General features: G+C 38.9%; 1 protein-coding gene across 1 annotated transcript in view; it reads right to left on the bottom strand.

Moving 5' to 3' along the window:
- OSBPL10 (oxysterol binding protein like 10) overlaps positions 1 to 13,681 on the bottom strand; it is a gene marked incomplete at its 3' end in the record, with an annotated part of 112,328 nt that overhangs the window by 28,515 nt on the left and 70,132 nt on the right. Inside the window, exon 6 of the mRNA XM_082015385.1 lies at positions 9,924 to 10,078. Within this exon, the coding sequence (XP_081871511.1) occupies positions 9,924 to 10,078 (155 nt within the window). The remainder of the gene's footprint in view (positions 1 to 9,923; positions 10,079 to 13,681) is intronic.

Here is a 13,681-nt window from a genome sequence, read left to right as displayed (position 1 = left end):
GTTATTTGTGTTTGGTAATTCAGGTCTCCAGAGAAAATAAAATTCTTCAAATTAGGACTATCAACGATTAAAACATCTTGGGGTTTTGTGTATGGATAATATATACACATGTATTTTGTGGTTTGTTGTTTGGCTTTTTTTAATTGAATATGCTAAGCACATTGGATGTTCAGAAAATCTCTCCAGCTAGGGACAAGTGCAAGGATCAAAGTGTGGCAATGTGAGCAATCTCTCTCTCTCTCACAAGATTAACTGGATACAACACGTAACAGCAGTCTCATCTACTGAACCAAGTAATATCTAGCTCCTTTTAGGAGATCCTTCCTTCACTGTGAAGCAGGTAAGCAAAGCAGAAAAGCATCTCGCTACTAACACTTCATAAATATAGACAGGCTGACACACAGATAATGCAAGCAAAGAAAATAATCACAAAACCTGTATCTTCAGTGACAAATAGGTCTGCAACCTTTTTCCTTCCCAAGAAAACCAATCTGCCAGGCATCTGGAGGCAAGCACATTATCCGGATATTCACTATTTTGAGAGCTTTACTAATGCTTTTTTTGTTAATGTTTTGCAGCAGTATCTCTGGGAATGGAGGTCTTTTCATCCTTAAAGAACCAGCTCAGAAAGATTCCTTTTCCTATACTGCAGATGTGTTTACCTCTGACCTGTGATCATACTTAGGGGTAAACATAATATAGGAGAGACGAGGACCAGGTAACATAAGAGATTTAAGAAGAAAAAGGAAGGCTTGTAGTTTGAAGAATAGGAAAAAAATGCATGTAACCTGAAACAGAGGGCATCTATGTTTATGTTGCAGTATAGCCTGTGTAAGCCTTCAGAAAAAATATTAGAGACTAACCATGGAAGTGATTATGTTTAAGAATAAAGAATCAATCAATGACTTAACATCCTTTTAAAAAGAGATCCTCATCTGGATTACCTACAGCACTGTAATCCTGTTATGCACCAAATAATATTTGTTGGACAACTTTTTTCCTACATGTTCATATCTTCTTCATAAGACAATTAATCTTGCAAATTTTGATTTTCATAAACCTAAGGTAGTCAATTCTGAAACTCCGCTGAAAAGCAGCTAATTCCCAAGCACAGGCTCCAAAGGAAAAGATTAAGTACTAGCACCAGTCCACCCAGCTTGTGAGCATCTTTTACAGAATCGTAGAATCTTTGGTTTGGAAGGGACCTTCAAAGGTCATCCAGTCCAACCCCACTGCAATGAGCAGGGACATCTTCAACTCGATCAGGTTGCTCAGAGCCCCGTCCAACCTGACCTTGAATGTGTCCAGGGATGGGGCATCTACCACCTCTCTGGGCAGCCTGTGCCAGTGTTTTATCATGAAGTAAAATGAGGACTACTGAAGTACAGCACTGTTTAATCTGAATCCTAAAACACAAGAGGACTTTAGAGTATTGCATAAATTCAGTAAGAACTGGGAATAAGTATTTTTCATCACTGTTATCATCAGAAAGGAACAGCAACATGAGACTAAAAAAAAAATGCACAAAGAGAAAAGCCCCACAGACTTGCCCTAAATTGACACAAAAAACCTTGAAGGCTAGCATAAATCACAATAGTAAATTTTATGCTAACCTAAAACCACAAGAAATACCACACCATAACAGTTTTAACAAAACCTATTCATTCCTCATGCAATACCGATACTAGTGAAGAACAATTTCCTGAAAGATATTCAGTTTTGTTTTGAATTTTTTTAGAAGCAAGATGGCTATAAATACAGGATCTGATACTATGCAAAATAAGTTACTCAATTTACAAGCTTACAAACCACACAGCGTGGCAGGACAGATTCCCATCACTGGCCAGGCAGGATTTTAGAGATTGTGCGGGGTCTGAAAGTCACATGCTTGTAACTTTGGGGAGCTAAAGTCAAAAGACTGCACTGAGTTGCAGATTGGTGAGGGAGACTAACATGGAGGAAAATATGTCAGAAGGCTATACTCTCTAGACATCCCCCTGTATTAAAAAGAATCGTCTCTAGAATGAGATCCTTGGGGAGAAACCTGAAAAAAATAAGAGCAACTTGCCTCATACTGCCACAAAGAAGGGAAAGACACTTTTTGGTCAGGGACCTAGCAGGCGGTGTTAGTCGCTCACCAGACAATATGGCACACTGGTAAGGAGAGGCATCATACTCAAACGAGCCTTTGCTCCCATCCCAGTCATAAAATCCCTAGAGAAACTGCAACAGTTTGTGCAGAGAGGTTGTGGGACCTCCACTGTTGGAGGTGTTCAAGACTTGACTGGACATGACCCTGAGCAAGCTGACCTGATTAGCTCTGCTTTGAGCAAAGTGCTGAGGTGCAGGACCTCCAGAGGTCCCTTTCAACCTGGAGTACTCTGTGATTCTATAATGATTCTGCTTGCAAAGCCCAGTAACTGAACAGTTGGGAAGTAACAGAACTGAAGTCATTCAGCCAGCTGTTAATTCTCTTCTGTTTTACGTTGCTTTGTACACTAGCTAAGCAAATTTATGGCAGAAAAATGCTACCACATTAGTCAACAATGTACCTTTTACATAAGGAAAGAAGGCACAGAAAAAGATGGACAGCTATAAATTTAACCTTTATGATCATCTGGTCTTGCGATACAAATCTACATGTAAATCCAGTTCTCTCAGTGCTATTTCTTGTATGCAATATCACATGCCAGCATAAGAAGAGAGAAATGGTAAGGACATGTTAATAAAAGCAATATCAACAATCTTTCCTCAAGGCAACACGCTCATTAAACCACCCTGACTCTTCCTGCAATTTTCTGCCCCGTCCACTATACACATTCTCATTGCTGCCACACATACACACAAAATAAAAAAAAAAAAAGGACAGACAGGCTCAAGTCTTTCAAAAGAAAAACACATCATTATAAATCATACCAGGAGAACATTGAATGTATATGTGAAACAAACTAAGCCTAGAAGATTGTCATCTTTTACACAGCTAATTTCCTGAGGCCAGTGGAACTCTGACGTGAATCGCTTGGTCCATCTTGGACTGTGAAGGCAACTGTGCGGTCTCTCTATGCTATAATGTAGAAGAGTCCTGTCTCATCTTCTCCTTCCACATCCTCCTTAGAGACAAAGTTTTATAACTAAATACTTTCATCCCAGCTGTTTCCACATTCAGGGTTTTTCAAATAAAGAATCACTATAATTCATCACCACAAGCAAAAAACTATATTTTTTCTAGCAAGACCAGATGGAAAAGCTGAAGCCAGTTTGGATGATGCTTCACTAAGCAAGACAAAGCAATTCCAGCCTGAGACAAATACTCATTGTAGAAGAGTTCAGCCCAACTTACTGAAGCCTACTGAAGTTATTGATCGTCTTAATGAGATGGGTAAGCTTACTAATGGGCAGTATTGCCAAATCCACATATATAAACACACAAAGAAATAAAAGTGACAGCACAAAGCAAATCAGTTGGCACACAACAAATCAATTAGCATACAATCCAGAACTAAAATTAACATTGGCTTCAGAGTTTGTTTTGCAGAGGGCATAGGTTTTGTAATGAACAGAGTAAGCAATTGATCCATTTTTAACTCAAGTTTTAAGCCTTACTGCAAGGGAACGTGAGTTCTTTATATTCCAATGATTAGTTTTCACTGAATTTCACTAGTAATTATGGAATGCCACATGAATCAGAGCCTCATGTTTATTCAAATTAGATGCAAATGTTGTATTAAAGCTTCATACTTTTATTTTAAGTAGACTATTACTCTCAAACACATTATATAGATAGCAGCTGGAATCCATGCATTTTGGAGGTAGGAATGTCTCAACAAAATGAAATGGCTTTGGCTGGAGCTAAATTTTTATTAATTATTTGCATAAACCATTTTACTAGAGATTGTTTGCTGACACAGTATTTATTTCAGAAAGCTAGTAAAAAAAAAAATTTTAGTTAGATTATCTTAGTCATTGTCAGTGCTGCTGTAGCAGGCTTAGGATCATTTAATTCTACTTTTAGTGCAATTGTACATTCAAGCCTTAAATAAACTTTCCCTTGATTATCCTTAAATATACCTTCAATTGATTATCTCAGATTTCATTTTTTAAATGGTCTCCTAGTGAATGGATTATCTGGTACCATCTTTGCCTCGAGATTAATTTATCCATCCAAGTCATTACAGGCCATTTACTGTGCTCTTCGGTCCAAAAAGTACTTAATCATGCAGAAGGCAAAAAGCAGAGCACATTCAGAAATCCTGTAATGTCTGTACTAAACAGTGAAAAGGGACTCTCTGCAATATTGCAAATGTTACTTTCCCACCCTGATCTGTTCTCTTTCCATTACTGTTCTTGGGGCTAGCACTGTATGTTCATGGCTAAGCTGATCTCCCCACGTCAGTTACACAGATTTGTGTCAAGTACAAAAAGGAACTAGTAAACGCTAGGAAAAATTTACACTGGGAAACAATCCACACTCCTGGGCAAGTCTCTTGAGCCATAGATATATAAAGAAAAGGTAATATCGAATTAGGAATCATTTATTGTATATAGCTTAGTTTCTAAAATTGCAGGAGAACTTTTAAAATTATTTCTTAGCATCTCTTAACACATTCTGTAATAGCTCTAAAGGCTATTACATCCTCCATAAAGGATGAAGTGTCATCATATTAGCAAGTATACTAACCTACAGATAGAAAACAACTTCAGCTTGAAAGCAACTATCAGCTGAAGAGATTGGACAAAAACACATCATCTTTTAAAATTAAGAACTAAACAAATTGTACATCCTGTAAATAGCACAGTTCCTTCTTACAGTTGAAAACGCCAAGTTTGAGATGATCTAAGGGACTGAAATATCTCTAATGATCTGGACTTGACTGCTCTTGCAATCACTATGACAATTAAAACCTGGTTTAGCAGTTAGATAGTCAGAGCTAAAGCCTCAATCCTACAGAGCTAAAACTTCAATCCTATTAAAAAGACACTTCCATATTGAGCATGTGTACAGTTTCTCATGCACACAAGCAAGGGAAAGTTAGAAACAGGAAAGCAGAGAGACTGCATAGATGCCAGACGCACAGGATGGAAAGAATCAGCTGGCATGGAATTTTAAGGCGTAAAAATCACATGAAGAGGGCTAAATCACAGATGTAGCTACAGAATGATTTCTGTAATAATTCTTAACTAAACTGAAAGTATTCCTTCTCTCTTAGGTCCCACATAAGAACAGCCTGCTTCCCATTTGTATTTGGCTGCCAGGGGAAGCATTTGGCCTGCAGTTACATTTTGTCAGCTCAGAAGGGGAATTCTGACACCCAAAATGACAATTAGTTCAACTGGAACAGTAGCTCACATATGGAAATGATTCACCCTTTATTCTACATAGGCACTAAGTTTATTACAACTGAATTTACTATAAGATTCAATATTTTAAACCGAATCAACTTCAGCATTTCTTGAAAGGATTTACAAAATTATAAACCCTTAATTGAAGGAAGCAGGGTCCAGTACTGCAGACTGGACACAGACCAAGTTCACATCACAGCTCTGGCATACTTCATACCAGACTTGTCCAGTTCTTACTTAAGGGAAAAACTCTAAGTAATACCTTGAAATTATAACATAGCGTATGCCAAAAAGTCCAAAGCAGTTCACTAGGGGATGCACAAAAGTATTTTACATCAACTCACATCAGATGGAGAATAGTTCTGTTCAGCTCAGCCCTTACCTCAGCTTCTACCTGATGTTTCAGGTGGACAGACCAAAAAAATACAAACAGGGAAATTAAGTAAAATTTGGAGGCTTGTAACAAACAAACAAACAAAAAAAAGTAGGAAAATAAAAGACAAAGCTGCTTGATCCAGCATTACACTCTCAGGAGTTACTTCTTTCAGTGAAGATAACAGGCTTTAACTTAATGCTGTCCTATATCACAACACTAAAAGAAAATTCATCTGCGAAGATGAAACTGCAACATCAAGAAAGGACTTGCTAAAACAGTCAGGGAATATACAAGAAAGTAACCTCTGCCACAAAATCTTTATTTTCTGAACTAGTTTAAGCAATATCTCAAATGATATCCCTGCATTTGGAAGAAAGAAACACCCTAAATAACAAAAGCAACTAAGAGAAGAATCTTTAGCTGTTATATTATTTCACCAGGGGAGAAACTATACTCCTGAAACCCTGACAGTATGACAGACCAAAAAGGAAGGTTTTAGTTATCAAAACTCAACTCCAGAACTTACTATATCCCTCAAGAACGCTTAAGTAGTCAAAGAAAATTGCATCAGATGAGCCTTGTTATTCCAAAGGAGAAGTACAGAGATCCATGCTTCTTCATAAACATGTAAAAAACATGGCAGACAACAAGCTATTGGTTTGTTAATGATGTTGCTTAATGCACTGCTGCAAAGTGTCTATATGCTGCGCTGAGAATTAACGTAGCTATCACTAAATACATTCAGCCACTTGGTCATGTTGCCAGGAAACTGCTGCCAGTGGCAGCCTGCTATATGGGAAAGATTCCTCAGCAGTCATCATCCCACCCCCCAACAGAACAAATTTCTCTGTGAGTTTTTTTTTTTTTAATCACTGCTAATCCATGTACCTAAAAATTATCTTTTCCTTATAAATAACATTCTATAATATAAGCAGCTGAGTCGGTTGTTCCTCAAGGGTAGTAATTTAATGGCTTTTTCTATGTCAGACTACAATTCACAATTTGTTTGGTCGGTACATCTACTATATTATGCTAAGCGCTAGCCAAAAAGCTCTCTTCCAGTCCTTTGGGGTACAGCTTCTGACTAAGAGATAGAGGTTGTATCATAAAAAGTACAGTTATTTTTTTAAATAAAAATCTAGGCCTAGTCAAAGAAGAAATTGGAATTAATTTTGATAGCACTGATAGAGGATCCAGCACTCTCTTCTCACGACTTCTGTAACAGCAAGGCTCCCTTCTTTTGGCAGGTATATTTTGAAACCTGAGTCCCATTACCTCATTTTTTGAAAGCTGAGCCCCACTACCAACTTCTTCAGAAATGAGGCTCACCCAGTGCCTAGTTTGGGTTTTTTAAAAAGAAAACCATTAAAAGAAACAGGTTTCATTTGAACAACACTTGTGGAATCCTCTTCTACATAAAAAAGCAGCTACCAGATAAATAAAAAAAAGAAATCAGGGTCTACAATGTCAAAAATTTGTCAAACAGTGACATCTAGATGCATTTTCTCATTCTCTGCTGATGCCACCGCAGTTATTAAAAGAAATGTATCTGGATTTTGAAACAAGTGGAGTGCGATGATTTGCAGTTGCTTTTATATATAATTATGCATACCAAGTAACTAGCATAGTCAGTGCTTTTATACCTTTGAAAATAAACTGGCTACTCAGTGCCAAGCCTAGGCTCCTGCCTTGGACACACAACAGGCCAGAATATATTTAAAAATATGCTTAAATGCTGCACATAGAATTGTTTAAAAAGTGTTAAGTCAAACACCTTCAATAACTTTGGGGGGTGTCAGACACCATCTCCTAGGTGACTACCTGGCTCAGATAGCATCCTTAGCAGGGTAACAGTTATGTTACTCAAAAGATTTTTCTCTTCTTCAAAGCCTGTTCTCCCACCCTCCCTTCTCTAGTCAAAACAAGAAGCTCCAGCTTGCTGTCTGACACCTTGCTCAGCCTGGACAGCCGGGCAGAACCTGCGGCACTCTAGGAAAACTCCACTTCTTCTCCCAGAAAAGGATCTGACCACAGCAGCCAAGAACTGTAGCCTCTGAAAGAGGGCATGACAACTTGCGTGATCTGAAGATAAAAACACAAAAGCTCCAACTTATGTTAGATGCAACTGTTCACCTCTTCCACAATTCGGGTTTTATGCTTCAGCCTTCCAATGGGGCATTGACATCTTGATCAAAATGATCAAAACTGAAAAATATGTCAGCTACATTTAAAAGAGCACTTTAAATTGCAAGACAACAGTAACAATCTCAGACAACATGAAGCACACAAGGACTCAATGGAAAGGAAGACACAGGTTTGGAAAGAGCTTCAAGGAATGAATCCTGATTCAGGCCACTTTCTCAGGGCAAAACCACATTTCTGCTTAATAAACTATACTACCATAATAAAACTTACACACATGAGTCCAGCTGCTTCGTGTTGCTGCACCAATCCACAAACTTCCACTTACTGCTTCTGCCAAAAACATCATCTTCAACTGAGCTTTTTTATAACTTAAAAGTCTTTTTTACTCTTCCCCCTCCCCTTTTTATTTTTTAACGGCTACTGTCACAGGGCCTCCAAATACAGGCTGCTGATTTCAAGAAGATTGCCCACAAAGCACTGACAATTCTGTACTACAAACAGTGCTATGCTCCCTTGCTTATATCCATCTCTTCAAGGGTACTCCCTACTCAATAAATCATGAGTTCCATGAGCAAAGCAGTACCTCAAGCCACACATGCAACTCATCAGCAGGCAATGAGAAAGGGAGTTGGACTTAACAAAAAAAATTGTAATTTAACATCGGTCATAAATGGCTCAACCCAACTGCAAAATGATACACTGAGTTAAATATGCTGCTGCTCTTTACATTCTTGCTGCAAAGTCCGTGCTTCCACATCCCATTTAGCTTCACCAGGTGGTCAAGAATAAAAACATCTAAAAAATGTAATGAAACAAATTTCAGTATATCTGCGAGTAAAGTATTAACTCTCAAAACAGTATGCTTAAATAGTCTGTCTTTAAAAAACACACTACAAGAACTGCAGTTGGCTTATCTGAAAAAGAAATTACACAACTTCCTAATAAAAAGCAGTTGCAGGTAATTTAAACGTTGTAATTAATGGATACTAGGAGTAACAGAATTTGAAATTACTTTCTAAGGACAGATCTGGAAGAGGACCAAAGTAATACATAATATTAAAAAAAAAAAAAAATCTGGTTTAGCCTTGGATTTTTCGAACTACATTCAATTCAACATACTATGAAAGAACTGGAAAAACAAACAGCTTTATTGATGTCCCCAGCCATTATACATTTTGTTAAAGACGATATAATTTAATTTAAGCCATTCTAATTGCCAAAGAGCACTCGCTAGTAGAAAAGGGTTTCTTCAGCTCTCAAAAACTTCTTCCCAGTTCTCCAGGTCTCAGGTGCTCCAGCTGCCCTACAATCTGTGGGGTCTCAGAGTGAAGTGTTTTCCTGGTGGGCAGCACTGGTAACCAAAGCAGACAGTAGGAGTTGGAGAAGTTTGGCATGGTGAGAGACTTTCAATGCATGAGATGCCTGATACGCAGCTGTGAGCCTCCTCAAAGAGTCGATGCTTCAGAACTGCCCTTTACCAAGTAAATGCCACAAAAGCACAAATCAACAGGCTGGTGCAGGATGGTGGGGACAAGTTCTGCCCATAATCACTTAACAGAAAAAGGGGTCAGAAAGCAATATAGTTTTTCAACTCAAAGAATAGTCATCTATACTCAAGAGACACCCAAGAGCAAACAGCAACATGGAAGAACAAGTAGCAAGCAAATGTAGCAGTCCTAGTGTCTCTTGTCCATCTCAAACCAGCATAGAAAACAAACAGCTTTTTCTATCACCAGAAGATAGAAATGTGTACTGACAGTCTGTTAATTGCTTTTACAACTAGAAAAGAGACTGTACACTTGCTATAGTCTGCTGTCTCTGCCCAAAGTATCTCAGAGAAGCAACAGCACACAGCAATATTGTCAATGTATTTTTCTAGTTTTTAGAGTACACTTTTACATGAAACTTAGCATTTTCACAACAAATTTCAAAGAAATAGGGTACTACAAAGAAAAAAATAAAGTAATTAATAAAAGCATCTACCATCATACATAGTTTGCATCTAACCAGTGTCAAATGTCAGATACAACAGAAATGGCCTATAGAGACCGAGCATGCTTACCTCTGTATTTGGTTGTAGTGGCTGTCCATCCTGGGCTGCAGATGGTACTATTGCCCATGTAATGTTGGCACTAGCAGATGATAAGGAGCTGAGGGCACCATTTTTTAGTTGCTCTGTGGAGTGTGACTTGGGCCCAGGCCATCCCAGGATACCTTCTGAAGCAGAAAATGGGTGTCAACTTACAAGAGACAGATTACAGATTTCTTCCATTCATCTCATCGCTCTACTAATGTAAATGAACTTCTATCTCTTCTCTGCTTCCATGCACAGTTTTACTTCAGTAACAAAAATGCTTTAGCATCTTCTATGCCAATCTATCTGTGATAAATATTTTTTTAGAAGTCAATGAAAGAAGATTTTAAAATCTCTACCAGATAGAATTATACATAAAAATTATATAACTTGGCACGCCTTGGTAATTTAGCAAGTATTCTCTATCCAGTATTTTAATAGTTATGAAGTTATCCAAGTAAACATTCTTGATATAGTGCAGGTGTTTGCCACACCTTATAAATATGGATCAGTACCAGAAGGGTGACTAATCATCTAGCTTTTGTACCAGACCCCAGTCCAAAGGCTAGTTCAGGCAATATGTTCCCGATCCCTCCATTTCTTCTGCCTGAAATCAGAGTTTTCACCTTAGCAGCTGTATTTTATTTCACAGAATCATTAAGGTTGGAAAAGAACTTTAAGATCATCAAGTCCAACCATCAACCCAACACCACCATGTCCACTAAACCATGTCCCAAAGTGCCATGTCTACACATTTTTTGAATACTTCCAGTGATGGTGACTCCACCACCTCCCTGGGCAGCCTGTTCCAATGCTTGACTACCCTCTCAGGAAAGAAAATTTTCCTAATATCCAATCTAAACCTCCCCTGGCACAACTTGAGGCCATTTCCTCTCATCCTACCACTAGTTACTGGGGAGAAGAGACCAACACCCACCTCACCACAACCCCCTTTCAGGTAGTTGTAGAGAGTGATGAGGTCTCCCCTCAGCCTCCTCTTCTCCAGACTAAACAACCCCAGCTCCCTCCGCTGCTCCTCATAAGACTTGTTCTCCAGACCCCTCACCAGCTTTGTTGCCCTTCTCTGGACACGCTCCAAGCAACTCAATGTCCCTCTTGTAACAAGGGGCCCAAAACTGAACACAGTATTCAAGGTGCAGCTTCACCAGGGCCAAGTACAGGGGCACGATCACTTCCCTACTCCTGCTGGCCACACTATTTCTGATACAGGCCAGGACGCTGTTGGCCTTCTTGGCCACCTGGGCACACTGCCGGCTCATGTTCAGCTGGCTGTCAACCAGCACCCCCAGGTCCTTCTCCTCCAGGCAGCTCTCCAGCCACTCTTCCCCAAGCCTGTAGTGTTGCATGGGGTTGCTGTGACCGAAGTGCAGGACCCGGCACTTGGCCTTATTAAACCTCATACAGTTGACCTCAGCCCATCGATCCAGCCTGTCCAGATCCCTCTGCAGAGCCTTCCTGCCCTCTAGCAGATCAACACTCCCACCCAACTTGGTGTCATCTGCAAACTTACTGAGGGAGCACTCGATCCCCTCATCCAGATCATCGATAAAGATATTAAACAAGACTGGCCCCAAAACTGAGCCTGGGGGAACACCGCTTGTAAGTGGCTGCCAACTGGATTTAGGTCTGTTCAGCACAACTCTCTGGGCTCGGCCGTCCACCCAGCTCTTTACCCAGCGAAGGGTACTGTCTGTACTATTAGAAGCTCTTTCTAGATTAAGTGCTAGAATGCTTTAACTGGTCCCAAAACCACAGTTTAGAAGAGGTCTCATTAGAAAGATAAACATTAAATATGAATCAAACAGAAGTAGACATCAGAACAACCCTTATTTCTGGGGGCACCTGATTTTCAGGGCAGGCTGGTATTTAAGTGTGCCAAGACAGAAAGAACGATCAGCTAAGGTGGCTGCACAGTTGTTCCTCCCTTACTGCTCTAAAAACACAATATCAACATTCAAATCAGTAGCCCTCAGTATACAGTTTAAATTTCAGCTACTAATTACACGCTGCTATAAAATGCAGAGATATGGATACAAAAATTGCAGCTCTTCAGTCATTATCATAATTCATATATGAAAATACAATCAGTGCCACAGGGAGGATGTCCTCTCACCAGCGACAACTTTTTAAGATGATCCAAATCAACACAAAGTACATTAAAGAACACACAATTTCTCCTCTTCGTAACACCAGGGGTTGCCAGAGGTTTCCTCCTAGCTAAAGTAAATGGTCTGATCCGGTGAGGTAATGCCGTGTACTATTATATTAACACTTATATTATTAAAAAACGGGCCACAAATCCTATAGCTGACCTCTTACCAAATTCTAAAGATAAAATAACTACAGAACATTCCTCTCATCTCAAATGGCACTGAGTTACAATGACATGACAAAACTTCAAGTGTACTTGCTTAGTGTGTGATTTTGTGGCACCATCTTTTGCTGAAGAAAGAATAAGCAAATAGTTATGTATAAAATTATTCTCAAAGGTCTGAGTAACCACCAGAGAACCCAGCTTTTTTTATTTTTTTAATGTGTATTTCACACAATTACTCAAATTTCCCATTGCTAAATGAAGAACATCTCTTTGGCTCTGCAGTCAGGCTACATACTGCAAAGCTTTTTGGGTTTCAATGACTTTGAGGACTATGCCAGTAGATGTTATAAATCCTGGTCGAGTTATGTGAACCATGTGAGAGAAAATGCAAGTATCAAACAAAAGGTCATTTTCTTGGATAGGGTCTACACATTTGGTCCTACACATCAGGAAGCTAACAGCTCCCCCCGTTCCAGGGGTGGAGTTAAATCAACACATGATATTGGTACACATGGCAAGGAATGAAGAGCACAGCGACTGTAGTCATAGTAGCTCTTTGCTTGCTCCTCAGGTCTTGAGCAATTTGGTAGGAGCAAAGGATAACCCCAGATCCCTCAAAACAATCTCCGATTCAGAAGATAATCTGAAGATTGTTTTGGCAGATCCAAAACGGACTCTCACTCTGCATGGGAGGAAGAAAGCATACCATCAGCATGAACAATAAAACTGATGTGGAAAATCTTGAATAAAAATGTTGGTTCCTTGGAGGGAATTCACATGTCTGTAAACCGTTAAAAAATTTTTAGTCTTTTTGATATTAATTAGTACAGATTTCAGAGGGTAAAAAAAAGGCAGAAAGTTAAAATAAACTTGTTTTACTTTTGAAGAGCCACAAAGAGTTTTATGGAGTGTGCCTATGCTTCTCACTCTTCGTTACTTTGCAGTAACAAATCTCGATCTATTTTTCTGTCTCCGTCAAACAGCTGAATATTGGATTATTGCTGTTATTTTGCTATTACAGAGAGACTTAAAAAACAAAATTGAATGGACTTCTCTTTATGCCAATCTTTAAAAATCAGTCATCCAATCATCTCCTTGGGCTATCCATTTTCTCTCTGCACATACGATCTATTTAGCCTTCAGTGTAAGCAATTATTTTTTAAATTAGTATTCTTTTTTTAAAAATCAAAGTTCTGTGAATAAGCACAAGAAAAAGCCCCCACTTAAATAAATACCTCGCTTCAGGGGAAATTTTTATGTATGAACATTTACTTCACCATCACTTACATATTTTTAAAAACAATATACTAGTTTTCCCTTCAGTACAAACACACTGTAAAAAGACAATTTACTTCATCTTTCTCCACGTTTTACTCTCTTACAGGAATAGAAAATATTAGAACTATGC

This window comes from Phaethon aethereus (genome assembly GCF_964289735.1).
Source record: "Phaethon aethereus genome assembly, chromosome: 2".
In the NCBI taxonomy this organism is placed as follows: Eukaryota; Metazoa; Chordata; class Aves; order Phaethontiformes; family Phaethontidae; genus Phaethon; species Phaethon aethereus.
The sequence above is the reverse complement of the archived record's forward strand: the minus strand, read 5'-3'. Positions and strand labels throughout refer to the sequence as shown.